Raw genomic sequence first — 27,926 nt, 5'->3', positions numbered from 1 at the left:
TTTTGGGGATCATTTAATCTATGGAGGACTGGGGGGGGGGTTCTCCCGTCTTTCATGTGTAGCCTGATTTGACAGGAGCGGGAGATACAGATCAGAACATACAGAGCCCCCTCTTTGGTCATCTGTCAGCGGACAAAGGCAGGACTCCCTCCGACAGACAGATTTTTACCTCCGACCAGGAGCAGGAGCAACTCTTGTGATTGAGCTTTGATTAAATGTTGTTAACAATGCCGGGAGTTTGGCTGTGGCAGACGAGCAGCCACGGGCCAAGATGACCGCGTCCACAAGGGCTCCCCGGAACAACAAAGAGAGGGAAAATTCAGAGGATTTATATTACTGGGAATTTTAAATAGACGAGTCCGAATGTGCTGAAATGTAAAGTTTGGCCTAATATTCTATATATTTTTGTAGACCGAGACAATAAGTGCACGTCATCAACTGTAATCAATATTTCAATGTGCTAATAAGCAGGAATATTTTCAGATTTAAAGAAGAAACCTTCTCTGCCCTACAACACACACACACACACACACACACACACACACACACACACATATTATATAAATGATCCCTTTTCAGTTGCACGTGTCACCTTAATCCAGATGAGCACAAACAAACCAGGAATGATCTGGGGAGTCGACCAAGATGCAACATTGCTCCAAGTGTCTCCGTCTAAGCTGCGCTAACAGCCCGTGAGGCTGATCCGAACTATTAGAGAGGAATGTTTCATCCGGGGCGATGAAAGACAACAACTACACTCATCTTATCAGCTCCTGCTGATCAGGACGGATACTCAAAACCCCCCCGGAGGGGAACAGTGCACGCACACACACACACACACACGTGCAAACAAGGCCGCGCATGTCTTCAAAAGCCACATTCACACACGCTGCATAAGTATATTGCTATAATCTCAATAATGACGGAACAACTCAGACGCTGCTGACAGTTGGAACGGAGGAATAATCCCCCAACAATGGCTCCCTTCTCTCACTCCTTACACTCACCTTTTTACACAATTTTCCCACAAAATCCCCCCGCGTTTTAATAATTGTAACTCTTTACATTTGCAGGTTTGGGTTCGCAGAAAACTTTGTGTAATATTGTCAGGTTGTCAGAATCCAGAGGAATTATTTGATTCATTCGATTTACAGTTTTGAGCAGCGATTCTGGCGAGAGCGGTTCCGGAAGCGCCATGTTGGCCCTTTTATTGGGAAGTTTCAGCCCAAATAACCCGAGACGGAACAGTGGACCGCCTCCACCGCAGCAGGAGGAAGTTTTCCTTTCATCCGTGGGAATACCGACGTTCACGGGTCCGTCGGCAGCACCGGACCTGAGCTGGTGTCGGGTCTGGACACATCCAACTCTGACCGACCCGGACGCCAAGTGGGTCAGAAAAAGAACTGCAGAGCGATAAATATCAGGGTTTTTTTCAATTAATTCAGAATTATTCTTTTGATATGTGGACGGCATATTTATGTTACAGGAAAACACAACAAATCCAATCCAACAAATAAATAGGTGCTAATTATGATTAATCAAAACCATTAATCTGCCCTTATTTATAACATAATATTACAAATATATAAATGAAATGTAGATTAATTGATGAATGAGGATTGATTACGATAACATCATTAACTACCGGTTTCCCTCTTTTAAAACAGTATTCCGATTTTTCATCTACTCAAAACAAAATAGTTAAAATCAGGGCAGAAAAATATCTGCAACAATATAGAAATTCTACGTTAATTTCTTCTAAATTCTATGTTTGACGGCCACTCCAGGTGGCGTCGGACCGATTGGTTCTGATTGAAACTGCTGCGAGGGACCGTCCCAACACCAGCGGGCCAGTTTTCTGCGCACGTATCATGGGTCTCCGTGCACGCCGCTCCGCTGATTGCAACACATTTCACATGAGGTCCAACACTTTGAAAACGAGTCCGTGACCTGAGGGGAGGCGGAGAGACGGACGGATGAAAAATAGGTCGGAGACAGACGCAACAAAATTAGGAGCTAGCTTGGAACGCCGAAAAGGGGCGAAGGCGTTCCCAGGGTTTCAAGTCGGGTGTTGGGGTCCATTCCCTGGAATCTGGAGCCGTCAGGAACGGCCTCGGCACATTCGCAGCTGCTCGTGCAATCCAAGAAAGACGTATTCAGAACTTTCTCCTCATCATCCAATCTGTGACTGATTTAGCCGTCTGCTGCCCAGGAGCCAGGCAGGCGCTATGGGATACCCCATCCAACACTCCTGCTTTCCCACAACGGGACAGCGGGACACTTCGATACCCCCGCGGGGCCGGAGCTGGGTCGGAGCGCGCCGATCACTTTAGTCTAAACTGACGTGTCTGCTTAACACTCACACACACACTCCAGATAGCGTGCTTGACAAGGGCTCGGCGATACCGCATCAATAAGGATACGTTCCTGGGCCCGTGGTGTAGAGTATCGTCCCTGAAGGGGATCGGGACGTGTGTGTGTGTGTGTGTGTGTGTGTGTGTGCGTGCTTTTTTAAGGTTCTGTCAGTGTGTGATGGAGTGTTGCGTGTTTTGGCATATCCCTCCACATGCAACGGATTAAAAAGCCTCGGACACGCGGTATTTTCCGAGCCGACACAGTCGGGGAATATCTGAGCAGCCTGGAAGACTTTTTCCAATTATGCCAAATACAGTGAGGAAACGCACCCTGGCGGGGGGCCGGAGTCGCCCTCGCCCTCTTTGTTTGGGTAACCATCATAGACAGCGTGGCGTTCCGATGCTCCTCCGGAACCTGGATCAGCCTCATCGCGAGCGCCAGAGAAGCTCAGGACGAATCTCGGGTCTCGTTTGAAGTCCTTCTAGAGTTAACAATCAAAAACCAACAGAAAAATATCCTGGTGCAGGGGTCAGGGTAACTGGAGGGGATTGTTGCCCCCCCTGCCCTCCGTAATGAATATGAGAGGCCTTATGGACCCGCGGCCTGACCTCCAATAAGTGCTCCACACTCAGAAACATGAAATGCTGTCTTCAAAGTGCTGCCACTTCCTGAACGCCGCCCTCTCCTCTAAATGTGCACAGTGTGTGTGTGTCTGTGTGTGTGTCTGTGTTTGTGTGTGTGTGAACACGAACACGCTTCAGGCCGACACGGCAGAGGTGACTGGCCCTGGAGCGCTGAGGAGAACCAGAAGATTCCAGACTAGCAAAGATTTTGGCAGACGCCATTATTCATAATTGCAGTGTGTGTGTGTGTGTGTGTGTGGTGTGTGTGTGTGTGCGTGCTTTTTTAAGGTTCTGTCAGTGTGTGATGGAGTGTTGCGTGTTTTGGCATATCCCTCCACATGCAACGGATTAAAAAGCCTCGGACACGCGGTATTTTCCGAGCCGACACAGTCGGGGAATATCTGAGCAGCCTGGAAGACTTTTTCCAATTATGCCAAATACAGTGAGGAAACGCACCCTGGCGGGGGGCCGGAGTCGCCCTCGCCCTCTTTGTTTGGGTAACCATCATAGACAGCGTGGCGTTCCGATGCTCCTCCGGAACCTGGATCAGCCTCATCGCGAGCGCCAGAGAAGCTCAGGACGAATCTCGGGTCTCGTTTGAAGTCCTTCTAGAGTTAACAATCAAAAACCAACAGAAAAATATCCTGGTGCAGGGGTCAGGGTAACTGGAGGGGATTGTTGCCCCCCCTGCCCTCCGTAATGAATATGAGAGGCCTTATGGACCCGCGGCCTGACCTCCAATAAGTGCTCCACACTCAGAAACATGAAATGCTGTCTTCAAAGTGCTGCCACTTCCTGAACGCCGCCCTCTCCTCTAAATGTGCACAGTGTGTGTGTGTCTGTGTGTGTGTCTGTGTTTGTGTGTGTGTGAACACGAACACGCTTCAGGCCGACACGGCAGAGGTGACTGGCCCTGGAGCGCTGAGGAGAACCAGAAGATTCCAGACTAGCAAAGATTTTGGCAGACGCCATTATTCATAATTGCAGTGTGTGTGTGTGTGTGTGTGTGTGTGTGTGTGATTGTACTTGCTATATATTGAGACATTTTTTGGACATTTTGTCCTCAGTATTTCAAAGCACTGTTTGAGGGTTAAGACGAGGTTTTCAGGTTGAGGTTAGAATTCCGGGTTCGGCTTCAGTGGTTAGTTGTGTCTATAAAAGTCCCCACAAAGGTAGAAGTCCAAGGATGAGTGTGTGTATGAGTGCGCGTATTCAGAGTGATAAATAAAGTTTTTCTCTCTACCTTCAATGCTAAAGCTACATTAGCACTGAAATTCTAATATACAATATCTATAAATATATAAATCACTCAATTGCTACACAATTAAACGAGACTTCAATGTGCAAATCCATGTAAGCACACACACACACACACACACACACACACACACACACACACACACACACACACACACACACTCACACGTGCACGCCGTATAATTGATGCATGATGTAACAAACTATTGTTTTATGTGTACTTTCACAAGCTTCCTTGCACAGGACACAATCAACTGCAATTAATATGATCAATGGGATTTTAAACCGCGCAGGATCCATCCAGACCAAAGAGCCCCGAGTCATCGGGATGGAGAAAGACCATGTCCCCGTCTCCTCGGGGGGCCAAACCTCTCCCACCTTAGATTAATTAGTCTGGGTTAGTACCTGGACTTCCTATAGTCAACTCGCAACCTTTTGATCTCTAACTACAGCGAAATGGATTCAAGCTGATGAATCCGCGGCCCCGGTTATGATTGATTATGCGGGTGCTTAAGACAGAGGGGCCTGCCAGGGTTTATTTGGAGATTTGGGTTGGTCGGCGCCGTAATTAGTTGGTTTTATTCAAAACTGGAACTCCACCAAAGTAGAAAGAACAAGACAAAGGGCCCGGGAAGGTTTGTGCGTGTCGGCGCGTGCGCGTGCGCGTGCACGTGAGCCAGCGGAGGTCCGACAGAGGGCTGATCTGAAGTTAAATGATGACTCTAATGAATGAGGCAGTAATGATCTTCGTCTGTGCGGCTGGTTCTCGTACAGAGGAGCGGAGAGCCGGGCGGGAGGCCGTCGCACGTGCGTGTGCACGGGCGCAAAGTAGAAACACATGGCCGCCGTGCACGCGTGCAGCTGTGCATCGCTGCTGTTGTGGAGGCAACGCATCCGGGAGCATGAAATGACTTCACGCCCACCGTCGTTAACGACAACTTTCTGCGACACGTGACGGAGCGACAGCGTAACGCGACCGCCCGAGCATCTCTTCACCTTTGACCTTTGACCTGCAGCTTGACTGCGGCTCGCCACAGGAAGGGGAGGGGCGGCACTGATGTACGTTCCTTTACGTGCTAACGCGGTGGGTGCTAATTGTTCTCACCGCTTCTGCTAGGTTGGAGATAAAAAGCGCGTCGTAAATGCTGAAACCTCCGCTGATACGGAGGTCAATACCGTTCAGGTCCTCCATGTGTGTGTGTGCGTAGTGCACGTGCGTGAGCACGCGCTCACCTGCCCTGGTGTTCAACCCGCCACATTAAGGGCGCGCTAGCGCGAGCGTCTCTCTCCACAAACTCGCTGAATAAAAAATAAAAAGAGACGATACACTTTCCACGACTACACCTTTTCCCTCCCGTCTCCGTCTCCCTCCCCTCCCCCCCGGGCCGGTGGTTGCCACGGCAACGGCCAAATGCATATCATATGCATGCATGGGTTTGTGTGCCTTTTGCGCTCAAGGCTGGGCGGCAGGCGGGGGGGGGCGGGGGCGTTGGGGGAGAAGAGGGGTGTGACACAGAAATGTGTTCTACTTAAAATGCTAATTTTACATATTTAATGCCACGGCGCAGTTTCTATTGGGAGATGTGCACGGAGCCAGTGGAGCAGAAGCTGGGGGGGGGGGCACTTACACTGCACACTTGTCTGACAGGAGGAGAGAGGGTGTGGGGGCAGGGAGGGGGATGAAAGCACAAATTCCCTTCTCCCCACTTAACTCATTTATTCATCTGTTTGTAGCCCCCCCCCATCCTGAACACCCTCTCTGTCTCCCAGTGGCCCCGGCTTCCTTATATAATCGTTCCCAGTATGTTGAGTCACAGATTAACTGTCTCTCTTACACGAGATCATAAAGATTCTGAAACCTGTTGAGCCCAACGAGTCTGAAATCCCAGAAGTCTGCAGCCACCTCGTCTTCGGGACATTAGTTCAATATCCTGATGTTCTCTGGGGGGGGGGGGGGGGGGGGGGGGGGGGGGGTTCTGTTTGGCTCCCTGACCCGCGCTAGCATGTAGCCATCAATGGTTTCATGGTTGATTACAGCGGTTTCTGGATTACTCCCGTGTTGTTTTTGGGGCTAAAGGTAAAACCAGATTAACTCGACTTTGGATCTGTGAACTCAGCTGGAAGGCCGGAGGGCTGGTTCTCATGGAGGGAGGATACACACACACACACACACACACACACACACGCACACACACTCCATCAAGTCGCACACTTTACAGGTTTTAAAGCATTCAAACTGGAACGGCAACATTTATTCAGCTATAAACCTCCAGTAATGTGTTTTCAAGCCTATTGTTATACTGTTGAACCGTTATTTTAGGCTAGGTTTAGCATCTAAAGTCAACAGCATGCTAACAGTAAGTGCCAATCAAACACTGCTGTTATGCTAATATCATTTCATAACGATGATTGATGGCAGTGCAATGGTGGCGTAGACAGGCAAACAAAGGAAAATAAAGCCAGAAATGAAACCACTTCTGTGATGTTAACCCGGTGTTAAATGTCACCACGGCCCCCGCTGACCCCTCGTCGCTTTCACTGCTGGAGTCACCCTTTTAGTACACCTGCTTAAAAGCTGTAAATGGAGCCTTCGGTGGAACTCCTGAGGTAAATCAGCTCCCGGAGCCGCCCGCTTCATGCTGACATGCAGCCTCGGCTGTGCAGCTCAGTGGAGCCGGTGAGTCCTGGGTCTTTCTGGCCCATGATGCCCATGGCTGGCTGGAGCTATTGACATTAGCCGACACTGACAGCAGAGCAATCTGCCTCCTGAGTGAGAGTGTGTGTGTGTGTGTGTGTGTGTGTGTGTGTGTGTGTGATGGTCTTCCATTTTCCAAGGTTTTCAGTTATCTTCAGCCTCCTCTGCTGTAGCTAAAGCTCTGTATTATTATTATTATTATTATATTATTATTATTATTATTATTATTATTATTATTATTATTATTAGAACAAATAATGATTTCAGGGGTTCTTTCATAAATTTGTGTTCTTCTGTCATGTCCCTTATGGTGACACACTCACACGGGCTTCGTGCCCTTTAGTTCATAACGTATTCAAATGGCATGTGCCGTCACGCCAGTCGCCGTTATCCTTAACTACTCATTTAGTCTGTATTTATACAGGAAAGCCAGCACAAAGCTGACAGGTTAACCTTTTCAATTATCACACAGCCATAAGGAAAAGCAGAGTAAGCTGTTAACGCAGTGTGGCGCGGATGGGAAAATATCATCGCACTCGTATCCTGGAGCCGAATCGTTCAGAGCCTCGTGGAAGAGCTGGAAAATCTAAACTCCGTTAGCGGGAGAGGTGAAATTTAGCTTGCAAGGTTTAATTTGATCACTGTGAGTGTTCCGATGCCTGGAGAAAACAATCGACCATAAAGAACTTTCACCGCACAAATCTCGGTCAGCGGCCTGCTAGACACACAGTTTTCCACAATCCTCCCACAGGCACCAGTCCAGCCCATGAGGTCATCGCCTGCGGAGACCCTGGATTATAACTCCAAAGGAACCCTTGGAAGCATGGTTTATACGTTCTGACAGCGCTGCAGCCTGATTAAGCCCACTGTTTGATAACGCTAATGCTAAGCTAATATTAGCTTTGTTGTCAGCTGAAAGGTGTCCTTTTTAATAGCTTTGCCAGGCTAAGCTGTGGTAGCCAAAGCTAAAGCTATGCTAATTTCCCCAGTGCGCCTCTGTATTTCAAAACCAAATGACTTAACTCAGTGTGAGAGATGTATCATCATGTAATTAGCTCAATGCACTAAGCTAACAGAGGATCACTTTGACCTATTACAAGATTAACAAGGGTCATATGCAGAGGATTTGGGTATGAACTCGTTTGAAAACTGCAAGGAAGAAAACTAGAAAGGGGGGAGCAACTATTCCTCTTGCTGTCTGACCTCATGATTAAACCCTCACCTGTACCATGAGCCAAACATTTAACCTACTCTTAGAATCACAAAGAAAAAAATTGGGCACACAGAAGATTAGCCACAATAGATAGATAGATAGATAGATAGATACCCCCCATGTTGCCCTGATTCAGGATTCACCGATTCAGGATTCCTCAGTTTTTCCCGCTCCACTCGCCTGTGCATCGAGTGGTTGGTGGCTTTAATATCAATTAGAACCCCAGGAGCACTTGCTGAGCAGCGCGACACGATGTCACATCACGTCACGCGAACGTACGGCGCGATGAGCTGTGAACTCTGCATACGCACGTACGCACTTTTAATGTTAGCGGCGGCGGCTGGATGCTAACGTCCGTCCCTCGTCCTTAGCCGGTCGTGTCCACGGAGAGTTGAGGGGAGGATAGTTAGGGACGCACGCATGCCTGCACAAGCAAACATCAATTATGAGACAATAAGCTTTGGCTGTGAAATCAAATAGAAAATGTCATTAAATGGGAGAGAAGAGAGACTTGTGTGGGACAAATCAACCGTCAGCAGCTCCATCCCGCACAGTTCTGAGCCTCGGTCTCACTGCTCTAACACGCCGCCCGGCAAATGGAGCGCGGCCAGCGGCTCGACTCGACGCCACCACGTGTTACGCCAGAGCGTCTGCTTACGCCTCCCCGGCTCTAATCAGCTCCGACAAATCGAATGTCTCTGGGGAGCTGACGCCACTTGCTTTGACTCGTCGGATGACTTCTATCCTCCGAGGTCACGTGACGCCGTGACCCTCTCTGATAGATCAACCCGTGCGTTTAGCTGGTTAGCCACGACAAAGGCGTCGTTGTGCTGATCCGTGCGGATCAGATGGGACTGAAGCGCCGGTCCAAACAGCAGAAGCAGCTTCCTGTCAGTGCTCAGTGATGCTCACAGCATCCTCGCATGCTCGTGCATGACAGCTAAAGTAGCTGCGTCTAATGGGACTGATGCTTTCTGCCATTTGCCTCCGGGGCTTTTCCTCGTCCTCTGAGTGTTCTAATGCTTTCCCCTCCTCCAGGACGCACGAGGGGCAACGCTGTAGAGAAACCGGCGCCGGTCCGTTTTCCTGCCGTTCTAAGGTTAAGGTGCACGCAGCAAAGGGAGGGATCCAAGGAAATGAGGAAAACTGAAGATTCCTTTGAGGATTCGGTTAACCAGCGCTAACTTAGCAACGTTCCCGGCGACATCCTGTCCCAGCTTTATTTACTGCTTCAACTGGGGTCTAAAACTATCAGAACGGCAATTTTAATAATCCTCATAGTCACTGGAAGAAGACAAAAAGGTGGTGTGTGTGTGTGTGTGTGTGTGTGTGTGTGTGTGTGTGTGTGAGAGAGAGAGAAGGGAACAGACCCTGAAATGCACCTTGTGTAGCTAATAAAATACAAGACACATCTTGTATTTAGATAAAAAAAAAGGATGTTGACGCCATCAGTGGGAGCAGGAATCAGTTCTGGTCCAATCGACACCAGCGGCTTCAAATCATCCAGATGAGACGCGGAACCAACCAAACGGGTCTGAACTCCTTGGCACAGAGGCCACGGCAGCATTGAAGGAGGAGAGCGCGGCGAGAAGGAACATCAAAGACCTGAGGGTAACGAGCACCTAATTGAGTTGCACTTTACTTCCCCTTTCACCATAAATATAAAAGAACCGAGGATGGGGGGGGGGCATAAAAACCAAAAATAAGACCCAAACTGTCCAAAGGCTATTTCAGGGACGACGCGCACGGGAGACTCATGAGCTACACACACGTGCACGCTTTGTTACACATCCTGACGACACAAATAGAACGTGTTTCCGTCGCATCCCGACGTTTATTTCCAGCGACGTTTCAACTCCAGCGTTTGACTTCATCACCCCAGTTCAGCATCCGTCGCCTGGCGGGTCCGATCCATCAGCGCAGGCCTCGGGCGAGTCGTCCGCCGACCCGCCCGGGAGGGAGACGCACACGTGCGCGTGAGACCCAGACGTGCGCGTGGGTCTGAAACGGAATAATCCCGTTATCTAATAAAACTCCGCTCGGCTCATCTTCCCGTTCTCAGACGAAATACGTCCAGAACAAAATCCATTTGTTCCCTTCAGTAGCGCAGACCGGAGGGGGGTCCTGGGGGGGTATCCTGGGGGGGTATCCTGAGTCCGGGGGCAAACGGCCGACGCTGCAGCCACAGGCGACAAAAACCCGTGAAACAAACGCAGCAGGAAAAGGCCACGATCACCAGAACCAGCAGGAGAAAGTCCAAAAGTCCTCAAAATAAATGTGAAAGAACGAAGCCGCAAAGACCAAAATGTCCCAAATTTCCCCCAAATCCCCCAAATAAAGGCGACAACGATGGCGCTGATGATGATGAGGACGGCGGGTGAACGTGAGGTAGTGATGTTTTTTGGAGCTTCCTCTCCTATTAAAGATTAAAACGTCTCATAAGCGACGCGTCTCTGCGAAGGTGCTGACAGAAGTGGCCCTAGGAAACTGATGTAATCATACACAAATGGTGCATAGCTGTGTCCAATTTCACACGCTTTGTTGCTCCTCATGGCTTCCCTCGTCTGAACTCTAACCCCCCCGGCAACCAGACACTGGTTGTTGTGGGGGCAACGTATGGCAACAACGCCGCTGCCAAATCAAAAGCAGACTCGGCTCAAGTATGAGGAACAGCTTTCAAAGGGAGAAACAGAAAAAGGCGACCCTGATGAAAGCAAACGAGTCTAACGTGTTCTTTAGGAACCACCCTTGGCCGTTCTCCACACAGGAAGGGGAATTATGCTCACATTAAAGAGAGCGAGCAGAAGGAAGGGTAAACAAACGGCGCTGGTGAAACCGCCACCTGCTAAAAGAGCTTAAGACGGCAAATTAGTGTCGGGGTCAGACCGCGGCTCGGCGCCATTGTCCGCCGTGACACCAGTTCGTCACGCTCCCGAGGCGAAAATCAAATAAAACAATAGCGGCGTGACAGGAAGATCAGCCGATGTTTAAGCAAATCCTCGTGATGGCCATTGTGGGCGTCGCGGATGGGCGGCCGCGAGCGTGTTGGGTAAAGGAAGTGATGTGATGGAGGTCTGCTGTGAACACAAAGGCCCGATCACACGTTCAACCCCACAAAATTCAGTTTTCAGAGCAAAGGATGAGGAGAAGAAATGGGAATGTGGGAAAAGTTGAAGGAAAAGCTGCCCCGGCCCATTATGTGTGGGTTTGGTACCTTGCTCAAGGGTACCTCAGCAGCGCTCTGAAGGTGTTCTGGCACCTTCCCCTACTTCCAGACCACCTTCCATGTTTTGTCCACACTGGGACTCGAACCGTGAACCCTCCGCTTCTCCCCGCCCTCCCAGGACTGGATGAGGAGGCTTGGCAGAGGAGGAGAACCTGGAGGTTCTCTCTGAGCCCCTTTTTTTGGTTGCTGTGGCGACGGACGTGGTGACGGGTCACATCATAGAGGCCATTCAGATGACAACCTGGACAGCTGAAGGTAAGAACTCGAATCAAAATACGGCATATGGAAGAATATGGAAAAGATAAATAGGTGAAGGGCTTCAGAGCAGCAGGCAGCACTGGAAACACTCGAGATGGACCTGACCTGGTGGAGGGGGGGGTCACGGGAACCGACTCTAAAGGTCAGTAAAAAGGTCGTGTTGGTGGAGGCGCGGCTACGAGGAGAGGAGGACACATTTCCACCACTGAGGGTTTGAGATGAGCTGTGACCTGAACTGACCTCATCCACCCATTTACAGTTGAAGCTCCAGTCCCACCAAGAGCTGCTCTCGTTGCCGTGGCTGCTCACCGAAAGAACCCGAGAAATGGGTCAGGTGTGTTCAGAGAGACACGATCAGTCGTCCCTTTGGGGACAGGTGCAACTCTGGAGCCTCAACCACAGGTGAGGGGGTTGATAAGGGCCAGCCTGGAGCCCCCCCGCTGAGTTAGAACAGACCGGGAAAAGAGCTTCACAGAAGGATGCTGCACCTAAATCAGCCATTTTTCAGAACCTCGAGGAGAGAGGTTCAATTCTCCTGAAGAAGGCGTCACCTCATCCAAGCAGGAGGGTCTCTGACCCCAGTTGTTGCGGGAAAAAGGCAAAAAAATTGGAAATAAATGATAAGAATGATCAATAATGCCGACCATGGTCCCAGATTTCCTTCCTGTGACATGTTCACATCCCGAAATAGCATAAAGCTCCCTCCAAAGCTCAAAGCCTCAGCCCCATTACTGCCTTTGCCCTCTGTCGTCTTCTCGCTCACATAAACACAGACCAAAGCTCACATACACCTAATTCGGTTACTCATGCCCCCCTTAACCTGCCGCCCACGCACTCCCTCGCACGTGCACACGGCCCTGCGTGCACGCACACACAGAGCCACTTCTGTCCTGCTCTTAGTGTGCGCGTCCAGTTGCAGACCTGAGTCTGAGTCCTGTAATTGTTGCCTCGGTGGCACGGAGGGCCGGGCCGGGACGGGCCGGGACGGGACGGGCCGGCGGGGGATTGGAGATGACACGCACCCATTATGAGCGCACCAAGTGCTGTTTTTGCAATTACCGCGAGTTCGGTTGAACACACTGAATCGGACTCTGGAGTCTCTATTCAGAAGCCGTTTCAAGTCCAAATGGCTGCACAGCTTCTGTTGACCGCAGCCTCCCTGGGCCGGGCCGGGCCGGGCTGGGCCGGGCCGGGCCGGGCCGCTCGCTTAACCTGAGAGAAAGAGCTTGGCCACAACTCGAAAGTTTATTAAAAACTAGCTGTGACACGAACCGGGGCAGCAGATCCTCCCAGGTTCTGTCAACGACGTGTGTGTGTGTGTGTGTTGTGTGTGTGTGTGTCCTGTAAAGACTGGCAACACCCCCGGAATCATCACGGCCCCCCACCGAGCCCTGTGGGTTAAAGCTCCAGTTGGGAGGAAATTAAAAATGATTATTATTGATATGTAATGACAACAAATAAAGTGAATCAAGTAAAATGGAGTCACCTGCCTCACAATCCCCCTCTAAACAGGGTTTAACATATCTGGAACGTACTGCGACATCACGTCCTTGGACACAGAAAAGCCAGTTCCAAGAGCCTTTATTGCCAGGCAAATAAAGCCCATCCCAATGATCCCGATGATCCCGATGATCCCGATGATCCGTGTGGTTGGTGCAACACACACATTTAGCTCTGCCAGCTCGTCGGGCTACTGAGGAGCGACGTGATGAAGAACAAGTGTTAAACATCCACGTTGACTTTCAGTCTTTAGGTTTTCGATTGCGTTTATAACTTTGATGAAAACTGAAACATCTCAACATCTCATTTTCTTATTTTACTTAATAAAAGGAACATAAATAAAATAAGCGCTTGATTTATCTTTGCTTTTCTAGACGTTTTCACTCCTGCTGTTGCTGCCATTGAGCAAGCATCAGGCGACACCTCTGTCCCCTCTGGGAGGATTTAACATGAATCTAAACGAGGAATAAACCCCTGCGCTTCATCTCTGATCCTTATTATAACGCTGAATAGTTGACGTGTTTTAAGACGATCTGGTGGATCTGCAGGTTTGAATAGACAGTAAAAATGGAAGTAAATCACATGTGGTTCAGGACGAGGAAGTCTAGACATGCACGCTAGTCAAACCCAGCCGCTTAATAAGTGAAGGGGGGATTATTTGGAGCCAGATAGGCAGTGAGGCATGAGGGGGATTTGAACCTGGCTGAGGCCATGCAGCCCGGTGCTGGGACTGAGGCTGTGGCGCTGCCAGCACCGGTGGCTGCTGTGGACCTGCAGCCTCCCTGATGATAATACAAGATGGCAGCCCCGAGGGCAGAACCCATACAACTTTCTCAGCCCTCTCCGTGTAATTGGTGACCCCTGAACCTGCCCTTCTTATAAAGAGAGGAAAGGGGAGGGAAAGGGGAAACGAGGGGAGGCGGGGGGAGACGGGACAGGGCACCGTCAACAGAGACATTGAAAAAAAGGGGAGACAGGGTCATAAAGAGGAAAGGAAGACGGGGCGAGAGAAAGGAAACTCGGGGAGACGTGAGCTGGGAGGAAAAGGTTAATCTCTTTCACTGTTGGTCCTCTGAAAGTTTAATAAAGAAAGAAAAGGCTGCGATCCGGTTTCATTCATCACAAGCTGCCTTCCACCCTCATTCTGGGCCTAAACCACAGCTTCACTCGCCTATGAGATGGAAAACAGGGAGAAAAGTGAGGTTCGACACCGATTGTGAGTCACAGTTGGTGAACTACACAACAAATACACAAATAAATGGATCCAACACAGCAGCCGGTCAGTCAGATTTACTAAATATGACCCTGTTACTGAAGGAAGCAACGATGTTGTTCACAGATTAGAGCAGGTTCACACTGACTGTGCCAGAGGTTGAAGAGCCAGGAGACCCCCTGGGAATGTTCTGCTGTCTGCATCATCATCATCATCATCATCATCATCACCATCATCTTCATCTCACATGCTTGGCAGCGGTACCCTGGTCACTGGTTCCTCGGAGCCAGCGTCCTGCTGATGGTCGGCCAGGTAAAGGAGGAACATGCATGACGATGGCCAGCCTCTGGGGCTGGAGTGTGTCAGCAGCTCCTGGAGGCGTCGATGACGTCGATCGGCCCATTGATGCAGCAGAACCGAATCCAATCAGCCCCTCTGGGACATCCCGTGTTGGTGCGTCCACTGCTGCCACTTAGACAGTCCAGGATCGGACTGATGCCCTGACCCAGCTCTGGGAGAACATGTGCCGGAGATCCTTCCCTAGTCTCATCAGGAACATGCCCAGTCTCTGCAGGTGTGGAGCAGTCAGGCAGGGGGAGACCAGACACGGCACCACGCTACATCATCGTGGTGGCAGTCGGATCGGCCTGACAGGTCAGCACCGAGCCCTGAGCTGATGATCTGGGCTGAGGTTTCTGTTCTGGCACCATTCAATCTTTTCATTGAACATATGGAATTCAACAGGATGTGTGTTTGAAGCATCACGGTGCAAAGTGCAGCCAGAAAGTTCCTCTAAAGGTTCCTGGCAGCACCACCACGAGGCTAACCTTTGTTCTGAGATAGCCTAGCTAAGATGCCTTCCACTGTACACCCCCCGGTCTCTGTACTTCTTATATAGGAGAGGGTTCCACTGCCGTCCTCGCTCCGGTCCGGTCTGTGAGGGGTTTTGTATGCGGTATGAATCCATTTGTCTCCACTGATGGAAAATAATTGCAAAGCAAACAAATCATCTCTGCCACATTGAGCAGGACTCCACTCCTGGGGCTCCGCAGTTAGATAACTGCAAGGATGAAAGAGGCTGACAGAAAGGAACAAAGAGGGGAGAGAGGGAGGGGAGCCGAGGGGAGAACGGCCTTTGACGTTTCACAGTGTGTACGCGGCGTTACAGGAGTCACGATGGAGGACGTCTGAGCCGGGACATGGGGAGACACGGGGTCTCAGCGGAGACATCTGGGACCTCGAGAGACGATACGCCGGCTCAAAGTAGCCATTTACCAAAGGGGGGCCGTCACACGTCTCGTAAATCTTTTTGTTTTTAGAACACCAATAAAAGTCCCGATGAAGAGGTGTTGATCAGCGCCATCATGATTTGAGTTACAAGCTTCAAATTACACTCGAGAAAAGACGCAACACTCCTGGTTCTGCTCCCACTATTAAACTGATCTTTCCTGTCTGCACCAAAGGGCCTAAATCTGGGAGCGAGGCCCGATCGTCCAAGACGCCGAGTCGACGCCACGGTGATTCAGCCCCAGACTGATGTTTCAAAAGTGTTTCATAAATGTTTAAAAAAGGAAAATAAAAGGTGCATTTTACAAACAAGTCTTTTCTTTTTGTCCAAAACAGAAACTGGCGGAAGCGATGGAGGAGTGTTGGATATGAAGGCCTCTGAACCTCACTGTCATGGAGCGCTCGGGTCCACGGTCCAGGTCCAGGTCCAGGTCCAGGTCCAGGTCCAGGTCCAGGGTCCAGGGTCCAGGTCCAGGTCCCACCATTGTGTTCTAAAGGTAACGCGGTGTTTACAACAACAATCCTTCCAATTTGTCTATTCTTTCAACAGGGAAACATGAACATGGTGGAATGGTGGCTTCTACCTCTTGATGTTATAATCGCATGAACTTTTTGCCAAATTGAATCGTGTCGTTATTGTTTTTAACGGAACTGTTGTGCTGCTTCCCTTATCAAAGAGATCTTTGAGCTGAAGTAACTAAACCGTTAAATAAAGGCTATATTAAATAAAAAATAAGCGGCCACTCTAAAATGTGCGTCTTTCTGCCACTATCCAGGTAGTGTGGCCACCGTTTGCCCCGGCAGGGCAACACGTCTCTCAGAGCTGATCCGCTTGTTGATTGCGGCCTGAGGAATGTTGGTCCGCTCCTCTTTAACGGCTGGGCGGAGTTAACGGACGCTGGCAGATCTGTGAACAATATTTGGGGGGAAATATTCCTTTCATGTGCGCAGAAAAAGTCCATTCTGCTCATGTGGGTGGGGAGCCAAAATAAAAGTGGATGTTCGGTTTGAACTATTGAGACTCGAACAAAGGGGATATGGTGGGGGCCAAGGTGTAATCTGGGGGGGGGGGGGGCTCTCAAATCTACGTTCAGAGTGGCACAAAATAGATGCACAATATTACAGATCCGTGCACGGGCTGGCTGACAGACAGGCGGGATACAGAAGATCCACTATAACGTTACACAACATTCCACAATACATCCCATTCTGAATGTCAATCACACGTCGCTTTTCTTTCCACTGCTGCTTTCACCGATGTTGCACGTGACCCGCGGCGCCCTGCAACTACCAACATGGCGTGCAACAGCAGCAAAAGCTGCACCAGGAGAAACGGGTGGAATAACATCTGGAGGCGAGCGACAGCTCAAAAACTACGGCAACAGCAGCATCTGAGTGTGGAGGTCAACCTTAATGTCATTGATTGTTTTGACTGATTTTCCACTAAATGTAAACAATGAGTTGTGATGCGATCACATGATCGGGCAGCGCTGATTGATTTGCTAAGCAGTTCCACCCCTGGTAACCTCTGTAACAGCCAGGAGGCTAAAATGGGGACGTTTTACCAGCACATTTACACTAATACCTGACATTTAAAGCCCAGTCAAACATACCCGAGCATCTCCGAGTCGTCAATATTAAGGGGTAGAAATAAAAAACAACTACTGCAACTTTACAGATGTGTTCCAAATGTTGCTGCAAACTCCCGTAGCTGCAGCTGGAACTACGAGTGGGCTGCAGAGAGCCGATATGCCAGTTCAACTAAACTAAATGAAATTTAAAAAAAATCGACAATACACACAAAACGATATAATGTGCAGTTAAATAATGCAAACATCATATTTTTTTAAAATATTTGCTTTCAGCATATTTCAGTAAAAAGGAAGGCCAAAGTGATGCTGAAGCGATGAACAGAAATTGAATTAAGCAGGGTTAAACATCACTTTCAGAGGGTTGATGTCAAACTATTGAAGGTTTACTCATTATCTTTTGTCCGCTGGGTCAATTTAAGTGTGACACTTGTCATTTGGATGCTACCGCACATAACAGTTTAGCCTTGGACAATATTTATGCATGGGATTTGAGTTTTGCTGTAAACTACCCCTTTAGTGGCTTCTTGTAGCACCATTCGGCGCGTCGTGAGGTTGGTGGCGACACCTAGCGGAAGCACCGCGCCACTGCCTCAATAACAAACAAATGCAACATGTGCACATAAAGTGCAACAAAACACCTGAAATGCTCATAAAGAAAACACAGATTTTCTCAAAATCAACTGTTTCGCCTCGGTAACAGTGTTTTTTTTGGACGTTAGTATGACCGACTATGATCAGGAATCTGAAAGAAAGCATTCTAGATGTTTGGTGCTAGTCCTGTTTCCAGCGTTTTGTTTGTTTGTTTAATTAAGATTACATAATTTGTCAATTTAAACCGAATTATGGCTATTATGTAAGCAAATAAAATGGGTCCTTACCTTTGGCTTCTTTATTGGAGTCTTGATGTGTTCCAGCAGTAAAGATTCATATTCCTAAATTAACTTCCGGTGTCTTCATTGAATGAACAACGTACTCACAGGTAAGAGCAATCACAAACGAGCCCACCTGGAGGAAAGGCGTAGGGATCTAACACCTACCTGAGGACGCAAAGTAGTAAAACGGTTGGAAATGTTGAAAATATTCTTCCGCATTTTTGACCCCTGAGAACTACTTGTTTATCATCTTTATCTCGTTTCTCCATATTATGAGAGAGAGACTTAAACTATGAATTGTCGTTATACAAATCAGCAGTGATAGATTTCCCTTTAGATTGTGACTAATTACATTAACATTTGGCTTCTTAATGAATTACGTCAAACTACCCTCGCAATTTTTTGTTTTTTGTCTCCATCTAGCGAACAAACGATTGAATTACAAGTCCGGTGAAGTCCGGTAATGTTCAGCTTAATTCAGAACGGAGATGTGTCGTACATGTTTATTACATGGTTTTTCATGCCTGTGAATCGCAGCCATATACAGACAAGCTACACCTGCTGTTTACAGGTGTTTACAAGGGTGCTTCATGGTGAGAATTGGAGCGTTTGTGCCTTTGGAGCGTGTCAGATCCGTCAATTCTGCGCGAAACTTTCACCCAAAATGCACATAGACACATTTCCTGCAGTAACTGTGCGCAATGTAAAATCAATCATTGCGTAATTGCATTTAGTGCAGCGAGCTTCCACTTGGGAAAATAAAATAAAATGTAGTTGAAACTCATTCAAACCTGACACTTTAAATGTGAAGCACAACTGTTTATAGGGCCCAGTTAAAGGTCTTGCTTGGAGCAAAAAGAGCTTATTCGCACCCTTCAAGAACATTGTGAATCTCTGTGAATCTTTGTGAACTCCTGGCTTCATTTCCAGATGACTGTCCTCCCCGTGGCGTGCCGGGAACGTCCTTGTCCAGTAACGTGTCTAGACAGTTCGCAGCAGCCAGTGTGGAGGGGAGATACCAGACTGGGCAAAGTAGTTCCACCACCAGGGTTTCTCCTCCCGCTCCACTCCTCCTGCATCTGGATCATTGTAACGCTCAAACTGGTTGTAGGGGTCAAATCTATCCCACGTCTCCACGGTGGGGAAAAGGTGGTCGTCAATGTCGGGTTCCACGGGAACCTGGACAAGGGTGAGGAGGTGAGAATGACCTTCTTAAAAAGCTGCCCTAGCTTAGCATGGAATAGGAACACGCTGAAATAAAGCCCGACTAAGAGGATATGAAAAGTAAAGATCCAACCTTTGTCAGGACAAAGTCGACGCGTCCAGCCCTGTTCATGTTTGGAGGCAGATAAACCCTCTTGCTGACCCTGGAGTAACCCTTAGCCGTGGCGGTCAGGATGTGAACGCCGGCGTTTAGCAGCCGCCAGTAGTCGCCATCATCAGCTGGAGCCGAGGTGATCAGAAGGAAGAAGGAGAAAGATCTCATCTTTGATATTAAAGCAAATTATGCTAAAAGTCTGAGATCTAAACGCAGGGTGACAGGAAGTCTCATCAAATAAACGAGCTCTGAGCGGGGAACTTTCCGGATTTTCTCCAGCTTTAGTTTATAGTCGAGGACTTTAATAATGTTGCTGATGCGATTTCTGATGCCACAGAGAAATTAGACACGCTTTGTTGCTGTGCTGACCAGCCAAACCAGCTAGTTAAGTGCTCTTACCTGTGGTGACAGCTTTCCTAATGCCTCTGACAGTGACGGTGGCTCCTTTTATTCCGTTCCCATCAGCGTCCTTCACTACTCCCTTTACCCCCCGATGGACCTGTCCCCACACACAAGAGAACCACGTGGTTTCCGCACCGGTGAGACGTTAATGTCACGTACACGCGCGTCACCCGGGCCGGCCGATGGTACGGAAAGTGAGTGGAAGTTCTCTGAGACTCACGGACTCCATAAACGAGAGCAGAGCTTCTTTATTCCTCTTCCACTCTGGGTAGAGCTCCTGCTCCGCTGGGAATTTGTCGCAGCCCAGCTCCACGGTGATCTCCAGACAGTTCGTGTGTAAGTAGTTGAAGTCCGGCATACCTGCGACAGAGACGGGAGATGACGACTCCCTCGTGCGCATCGGGAGACCAGCCCGTCTGGTTGTTACGCAACACCTCACCTCCGGCGAAGCTGTACCACAGCGCCCCGTTGATGATGCCTCTGGACCGGTGAAAAAAGGCGCCGCACCTGTCGGTGTCGTTGTCTGACATGGTGGCGTGATTGTCGGCGTAGGTGCGAGCCAGCCGCTGGAAAGCCTGAGGAGGAGAACGGCCGTGAAGCTGGACAGCCCATAAAAGCCCTCAGCAGCCCTGGACACGTCAGTCACCTGCTCGTCAGGAGTGGGGGAGAACTTCCTTTCCTCGTGTAAGTCCCTGGAGAAGTCAAAGGGGTAGGAGATCACCAGCTCCCCCCCGTGGAGGCTGGCAGACTGGACAAAGGGCAGCGACCTGATCCACTTCATCACTGCGTAGGTCTCTGGCGCCACCTGCAGCCCAAAGCGGGGTACTGAAGACGAGATTCTGAACGGGATCAACGGGATTAGAAATCCTCCCGCACTTTGCCAAACCAGTAGCCGTCTGGGATCGGGATGTGGTCGGTGCGGAAGTGTCTGCTGCGGCGGTTCCGGTAGAAAACGGAGGTCAGGTCTGGGAAGTTGCGGTTCAGGTCAATGCTCTGGGCGTTGGTCCGACCGTTGGTCCAGCCGTTCAACAGGTGACCCTGAGAGGTGGAGAAATGGAATCTTCAAATTAAAAAAAACCTCCAGCGACACTCTGACGTATTAGTGGGAGCAACGACTGTGAGCAGGACATCCAGAACATGAGAAAGTAAGAACAAGAAAGCGGGTTGGACTTTCTTAATTCTGCTGTTAACATGTGGACAAGACCAATTATCCGTCATCTGAGAAGGAAAAAGGTGAAAAAACCCATGTAATTTATATTTCAACTCTACTTACAGGTGATAATCCATCCCTCAAACCCCTCAGAAAGCATTTTGGATTTATATTTTTGAGAATGCACGTATGCAGGGTTCCCCAATGGATGCTGCCACTGTTGGTGAACCCAAATCATGACATGCCAGAATATAAGCGATTATATTCATGTGACATAATCGGATTCGGCGGAGGAATCTGGTCCATCCGTGTGAGCGTTAGGGCCAATTCAGCAATGGCAGTGCACCAAAATGTCCTGTTTCTTATGGCTCGTTGCAGTTCTATCACATAAACGTGCACAGACCGCGGCGCATTAGCATGCAAGCTTGTGGCTGTAGCACGACTGGAGAGAGACGAACAAAGCGTCAGTGTTGTTGAAACGGCTGCCATGCAAACATATATGACATGCTAATAACGAGATTATTGACTGAGTAGCAGATATAGTGGAAGGTAAAAGGTGGGAGGCATGGGGAGACATTGTGGCGCTCCATTTAGCACAATGCTAACATGTCCTCACGCCAAATGTGATCTTTTTGCTTGTGACTTCCCGGAGTCACAGCTAGAGATTTAGCATTAGCATGCTGTTTTTCATACTCCTCCATGCCTCTACCTCCAGACCTGGACAGACAGCGCGGGCAGAGGGAGAGCGGATAATGGCGGTTTGTCTCTGCTTCTGTTAACAATATTTACTTCCTGGTTGCTGAGCTCCGGATCATTGCTATCCTCTACCTCTGAGGCGGCCAGCTCATAGCCGTCTGGATTCATGGAAGCCAGAATATGGATGCGTGTGGTATTGATGAGGGTCTGAATTCGCTGATTCCCGAGGAGATACTCCGAACACAGGTACTGGGCCATGTAGATGAGCAGCTGGCGGCCCAGCACTTCGTTGCCGTGCATGTTTCCCACCAGCTTGATCTCTGGCTCCACTACGTGCATCACAGACATCGTGCATCAACAACAACATGTGAATCATTACATGAACAGAGTGGAACATCCTCTCTAAAGTGTGTTTTCACCGTGCATGCAGTTCGCCTTAACAGTTTTAACATCCCAATATAAATAAGGACTCGACTTGTGTTTACAATTTGGCATTAACATTTCAGTACCTGCACTCCCCTCTTTCTTTACTGATGTCAGCGAGCCGACAGTGGTTGCCAGGGGAATGTAACATACTGATGTAGATATAGTTGGACAGTCATATAAATATCTTACAACTAACGTGATGCCATCTTATAGACGGCATCTTTAACATAACCCACCGTTTACAGCGCGGATCTACTGCCACCTGGTGGTAATACCGAGTATTGCATGTCATTATATCTGAATAAGCAATTAGAATCAAAAGAAGTTGACGCTGGAACTAAGTCACACAACCAAAATGCTTCAGTAACTGTGCAACAACAGTTTCCAAACATTCCGATTCACAGGAATCACAGTTGTCTTCTTACTCACGCAACTCGTGCTGCCCCGGGTTGTTGGTGAACTCAATGACCAGCAGATCCCTGCCTTCTGTGCTGCGGCCGATGCTGTACACATGAGAGATGTGGGAGCACTTGGCCGCCGTTCTCTTCAGCAAGCTGTACATCTGGGCGTTGGACGTGTAGATAAACTGGATGATGGTGCTGGGTTCTACCGGATGGATGCTGGCCAGGGCGAGCTCCTGTCTGGCTGGAGGCGGAGACAGGAAGAGGATCAGTCCGAAGAGAAGTGGCGTGACAGGTGGATTCCATTTATTTCTTTTACCTCTCAGTCCTCTCAGGGGGTCAAAGCAGCCCTCCTCCTCACTGGCAAAGAAGCGGTCGCAATCCAGGAAGTAGGGCCAGGCCATCTCGATGGCCTCGAAGGCGTGGGCGCAGTCCTTCCTCAGAGCATCGCACGTGCTGCGGCAGGGTTTGATCATCTTGTCGTTGCGGCAGGGCGAGGCGATGACGGAGCAGCCGACCAGGCGGATCTCAGGGGAGCACTCCCCGTTGAGCAGGCCGTGGATGACGCTCAGCAGCAGGTACTCGGCGCCCGATTCTGCGTCCACGCGAGTGCGATGCCCGAGGATGTTGGGGAAGATCGTCCTGGAGAGGCCGCATAGAGCTTCATTAGTGGATAAAAAATATCCCACTCCAGAATAATAAGGTTTGCACTATCTGGGGTAAATCCTACCTGGAGTATTCCAGGTCATTACAGTAGCCCAGGTTGAGCTCTGTGCACGTAGCTGAGGGAGAGAAGACGCAGAGAACGTTGTCGAAACCTTGTCGTCATCGCATTCACACACAAATTTTTCTGATATTTTCCTTTATTTTTGGCTTTAGAATCCAATGTTGCATCACAGCTGGAATGGCATGTTGATGCTGGAATGTTTCCCTCCCTGCGTTCACATCTGGATATTCTACAGTTGCGTCAACTAGTGGTCCATTTGACCTCTTAACCTTCTGAGAAGGAAACCTGTCGCAGTGGCAGTTTGACTTGGGAAAGGTAAGTTTAATAAATGAAAACACTGGTTTTTAAAAGTATTCAGCATCACGGATGGAACAGAATGCAAAGGGAATGTAAAAGTCCACCTACGTTTCTCTTCCAACCCGCTGCTGCTGCTACAGATCCCTGGAAGAAACCACAGGACAGGCAGCGATCAGGGCGCCTTAAAGCAATTCGCGCATGTGCCGCCAGGGGGCGACTGCTTCGAAAGAAAGGCAAAAGCTGCTAAATGGCTGTTTGTGGCAGCAATAAAGAGGTTTTAAAAACAGCAGGTGACAAATTAAATAAGAAAGAAAGGGAAGAAAGAATTCTAATTTTCTTTCTTTCTTAAAGAAATGATTTAAGGAGTTGCAAAAAACACGAGCGACACGCGCCTCATGCCATTAAGAACGCGGCTTTTACTCGCTTTTACCGGAGGCTCCGGGTACGACAGCACGCTGGATCATTCTTGGTGAAATTGAAGTGACTTTTACCTAAGAACTCGTCTCCGGGGTGACATGTCTGCGGCGGCGCGCACCAACAACTTCCCACCAAGCTCAGAAACGGGAACCAAAGTCCTGCACGCATGTTGCGGTTGAGTGGAGCCGCTTGACATCGGTGATGGGCGATGTGGCGGCGAGCTGCGACTTTCCCCGAGTGATAACGACCACCTTCTGCACAGAAACCTCCTTCCTTTGTCTGCGCGGAGCATCCCTGCGCGGCTCTGCGTCAAGAAGCGAACGATCATGTTTCACTGCCCCGAGCTGCGCGTACGTGTGCGAGCCTGTGTGTGTTTGTGTGTGTATGCAAAGAAAACGTGGCCAGGGGGGGGGGATGGGGGGCGTTAGGTAAGTTTCCTCTTATTTTGGCCATAGATTGTGCCTGCAGCACATTTAACAGCAGGAATGATCCGCTCACCAAAGATCGTCTCTGTAGGTGCGATGACGCCGCAGTGCGGGTCAGAGGGACCCCGAAAGGTCGAAGAGGAGGAAGATGAGACAAATAGGAGCAGCAGTGGCCAAAATGGCGAGAACGGAGATTTAACAGGCGGAAGCTACATTTGTTGGATTGGAATCTGCTGGAATGTTGAAAACGGCGGCCTGGCCCCTCCAAGTCTGGGCCTCAACCCCCGTGCAGCAAATTTGGGGTGAGCTGGTTACGTGAACTGGAAAGATCTGTAGGTTCCAAGGAAACTTTTGTTTTTAAAGTTGAGATTCTCCGGAAAGAGCGGCGGGCCGCTTCACTGCTGCAGAGGGGCGGAAAAAAAGATCCCATTTTCTATTTTCGCCGGTTTGAAAGTCTGGCAGGAGGTCCCGCCGTTCCCACATAAACACCGCACACAGAGCGTGGAACATCGTTCTTTAATGTGCGCTAGTTTATTTCACGGTGCTAAAACATCCCAACACAAATAACGACCTCATAGGTTCAATATCAACACAGACATGAATAATTATTGTTATCATCTTATTATTAATAACAGTCATCAGAACACAGTGAGACTCTAAGACCACTCCTGATCAAACTCAAGATTCCTTAAACTATACATTTACACGAGGGCTGTGTCCGTCATGCGGTGCTTCCGTCACAGTGCATCAAACAGCCCGACGCCATGGCAACCGCAGCCTGCGGCCTTCCGGACGCCCCCTGGCTGCAGCGCCCCCAAAAACGCGGCGGCTCGAGGAATCCCGTCGCTCGCAACCTTTACCGCTGAATCCTCGTCAGCGCCCGTGCGGCTGACCTCTGACCTTTCTGCAGGCGATGAACCGCTGAACGTGCGCGCTCCCAGCTCAGGTGACTCTGAGGGTGCAGCTGTCGTCCGTGGTGTCCAGCGTGCTGCTGGTGCTGTAGGCCGACAGCGGGTACGGGTTCTTCCTCAGAAGGCGACAGACGATGCTAACCAGCACCTTCCTGTATTGCTGCCGCAGGAGGCAGTACACGAACGCATCGCTGGAGGTCTTGGCGTAGGTCAGACACTTGGTGGCCACGCCCCAGTACCGGGGGACGTGCACGGAGGGCACGAGCTCCACCAACCTGCAGGTGGGGCGAGCACGGACAGGTGAGCTGCGCTGGCGAGAGCGCGCGCGAGCCCACCGGCGGCGGCGTCCTTACCTGGTGATCACGTACGGTGAAAAGCAGAGGATGAAGGAGCCGATGAAGATGCAGATCTTTTTGGTGGCGCGCCGCCTCCTCTTCTTCTGCTGGGCCAGACACCGCTCCTTCACACTGACACACACACACACACACACACACACACACACACGCACGATGGAGTGATGCCGTAGCTCAAACATTCCACGCGCACAAATTCATGGTGTGATTCGGGGTTTTTACCTGGGGTGAATATCGACGAGCAGCAGCAGGGTCTGGACCGTGATCACGTCTATCCTCTTGCAGTGGGACCGGGCCACCCTCAGAACCTTCAGGTAAGCGAAGCACAGGACGAGAAGGCAGAGCAGGAAGCTGCTGGAGTGGAACAGCGCCGTGAAGGCGGCGTACGCCACCCGCCGCGACCTGTCCTGCAGGCGGAGGGTGCACGAGGCGTAGGTGTGGCTGTAGCCGCCCCAGTCCATCAGCAGCTGGGTCAGGGCGAAGCCGAGCGACTGCAGCCAGGAGTAGGCCACGATCAGGAGCGCGTCCCTGTAGCGCATCCTGCTGGAGTAACTGAGCGGGAAGACCACGGCGACCCACCTGTCCATGCTCAGCGCGGCCATGCTCAGCATCGCGTTGGTGGTGAGGAACGTCTCGGCGAAGCTGGCCACCTGGCAGAAGGCGTCCCCGAAGGGTCTCCCGTTTCGGGCCACGGCGAGGAACGTGGAGGGCATGTTGACGGCGGCGAGGAGGATGTTGGAGAAGGAGAGGTTGAGGATGAAGATGCCGGGGACGTGGGAGCGCAGCTCGCTGCTCTGGCAGAAGCACAGCAGCACCGACAGGTTTGTCAGCAGCGAGACGACCGCCGTCACCAGGACGCACACTTCCAGGAGGAACTCCGGGATGCCGCTCATCTCTCGCGGCTCCGCGTCAGCGCCGAGCATCTGCGCGCGGCGCCCACGAACTGTGACGGACGGCCACTTCGGCCGCGTGCATGCCACGCGTGCGTGCGGGGAGAGCTGTCCAGTGCTGAACGGCTCTTTCCTGTTAGCGTCCGTCAGTGGCAGCGGCTACTTTTAAACATAATATCTCACTTCCGCTGAATTGTTCCTCGCGTCCTGCTCACTTGTTCGGTTTTAACCACGTGCGGGTCCACAGCGAGCGAGCTGGAGGAATGAGGAGTTCAGGTTGCCAAGTGCTGCGCGTTTACTCCCGCTCATGCGCACTGCGCGGTGCCTCCTCTCGCTGGCGATGCCGTGCGCCCCGCACGTGGAGCCAGTTGCTGCCTCATGTGACGCTTGAACAATATTCACGCGAGCAAGAGCTAATATCAAAAGATGGGGATGGCGTGCTGTGCGCGCACGCGCCCCTTCTGCCTCCCTCTCAACTTTGTTTGTGCAAAATATCCTTGGGTGAAGGTGAATGCGTGAGCATTTGGTTTGGTGCTGCTTGGAATTTAACAAATATCCGGAATGTGTGTGTGTGTGTGTGTGTTGTGTGTGTGTGTGGTGTGTGTGTGTGTGTGTGTGTGTGTGTGTGTGTGTACTCTGGTTCTATCTATCTATCTATCTATCTATCTATCTATCTATCTATCTATCTATCTATATCTATCTATCTATCTATCTATCTATCTATCTATCCATCCATCCATCCATCCATCCATCCATCCATCCATCCAGCTATCTAGCTAGCTAGCTAGCTAGCTATCTATTGATCTATCTATCTATTTATACACACACACACACACGCACACACACACACACAGAGCTAACAAACTGGATCACGCTGTGACCACAGTGACAGCATCCCCCCCCTGAATCGTTAGGTGATGCACACATACACACACACACACACACACACGGAATCACTCATCTCCATAGCAACACCAGCTCTCCTGTGGCCGCCTAACTCTTTGAACTTCACGCTTCTCCTGCAGTGATTTGCGTTAATCTCCCTCATAAGACGGCATTTAAAATACTGTTTCTTGACAATATCGGGAATGGCGTTCGGGAATAATCGTTCCGACGGAGGAACCGAGGAAGCTGATGTTGGGCGGGGGTGTGCACGACACATCGATACGGGAACGTTGCAGCATCTTTGAGGTGGCACAACTTAGAAGTTCTCAAGGACCCTCAGCTAAAAGATGAAAACATGGAGCGTCGACAAATGATAAAATACAGGATACAACATATGTATGATACAATATTCCTGCTGTGAGTTCACCTGTGTGGTAACGAAAATGCATCCCAATGTGGGAAAACACAAATGACATATATTTATATCACAAAGCATGTAAATAAAGTGGGTATTCACGTGCACGGCGCTCCCCCAGA

At 50.0% G+C, this 27,926-nt stretch overlaps 2 protein-coding genes and 1 long non-coding RNA gene across 5 annotated transcripts in view; all 3 read right to left on the bottom strand.

Annotated features, from left to right (window-relative positions):
- The window catches only part of LOC130527864 (uncharacterized), a 45,758-nt gene extending 27,535 nt beyond the window's left edge, over positions 1-18,223 (bottom strand). Inside the window, exon 1 of the long non-coding RNA XR_008951141.1 lies at positions 18,098-18,223. This is a non-coding gene — a long non-coding RNA (uncharacterized LOC130527864). The remainder of the gene's footprint in view (positions 1-18,097) is intronic.
- Positions 18,224-18,580: 357 nt separating this feature from the next.
- Positions 18,581-24,254, bottom strand: cpz (carboxypeptidase Z). 3 transcript variants are annotated; one of them, XM_057036502.1, is made up of 13 exons: positions 24,000-24,251; positions 23,617-23,652; positions 23,215-23,266; positions 22,804-23,126; positions 22,513-22,728; positions 21,751-21,986; positions 20,688-20,849; positions 20,458-20,616; positions 20,251-20,386; positions 20,032-20,171; positions 19,809-19,908; positions 19,389-19,534; positions 18,581-19,270 (listed from the first exon to the last, which is right to left on the bottom strand). In XM_057036502.1, the coding sequence occupies exons 1-13, from the start codon at positions 24,091-24,093 to the stop codon at positions 19,073-19,075; spliced, it is 1,998 nt and encodes a 665-aa protein (XP_056892482.1). In that variant the 5' UTR covers positions 24,094-24,251; the 3' UTR covers positions 18,581-19,072. The 3 variants fall into 3 exon arrangements, with proteins under 3 accessions (XP_056892482.1, XP_056892483.1, XP_056892481.1); XM_057036503.1 differs by having other exon boundaries at positions 21,790-21,986; XM_057036501.1 differs by having other exon boundaries at positions 21,790-21,986; positions 22,513-23,126; positions 24,000-24,254.
- Positions 24,255-24,850: 596 nt separating this feature from the next.
- On the bottom strand, positions 24,851-27,082 carry gpr78a (G protein-coupled receptor 78a). The gene is made up of 3 exons (XM_057036504.1): positions 25,837-27,082; positions 25,615-25,728; positions 24,851-25,536 (listed from the first exon to the last, which is right to left on the bottom strand). Exons 1-3 carry the CDS (start codon positions 26,535-26,537, stop codon positions 25,293-25,295), a joined length of 1,059 nt encoding a protein of 352 aa, XP_056892484.1. The 5' UTR covers positions 26,538-27,082; the 3' UTR covers positions 24,851-25,292.
- Between the last annotated feature and the right edge of the window lie 844 nt (positions 27,083-27,926).

Source organism: Takifugu flavidus, chromosome 6 (assembly GCF_003711565.1).
Source record: "Takifugu flavidus isolate HTHZ2018 chromosome 6, ASM371156v2, whole genome shotgun sequence".
In the NCBI taxonomy this organism is placed as follows: Eukaryota; Metazoa; Chordata; class Actinopteri; order Tetraodontiformes; family Tetraodontidae; genus Takifugu; species Takifugu flavidus.
Note: the sequence above shows the minus strand (reverse complement) of the source record. Positions and strands in the feature narration are given on the sequence as shown.

Bases quoted from the DNA above. Each gene is read 5' to 3' on its own strand.
- cpz (XM_057036501.1), bottom strand. From the start codon at position 24,093: ATGCGTGCAGGACTTTGGTTCCCGTTTCTGAGCTTGGTGGGAAGTTGT. The intron at 19,909-20,031 runs GTGAGTCTCAGA...GTGTGGGGACAG, and splicing joins TGCTCTCGTTTATGGAGTCC to GTCCATCGGGGGGTAAAGGG. The intron at 19,271-19,388 runs GTTGGATCTTTA...ACCCTTGTCCAG, and splicing joins TCGACTTTGTCCTGACAAAG to GTTCCCGTGGAACCCGACAT.
- gpr78a (XM_057036504.1), bottom strand. From the start codon at position 26,537: ATGCTCGGCGCTGACGCGGAGCCGCGAGAGATGAGCGGCATCCCGGAG. The intron at 25,729-25,836 runs GTAAAAACCCCG...TGTGTGTGTCAG, and splicing joins CTCGTCGATATTCACCCCAG to TGTGAAGGAGCGGTGTCTGG. The intron at 25,537-25,614 runs GTAAGGACGCCG...CCCCACCTGCAG, and splicing joins TCACCGTACGTGATCACCAG to GTTGGTGGAGCTCGTGCCCT.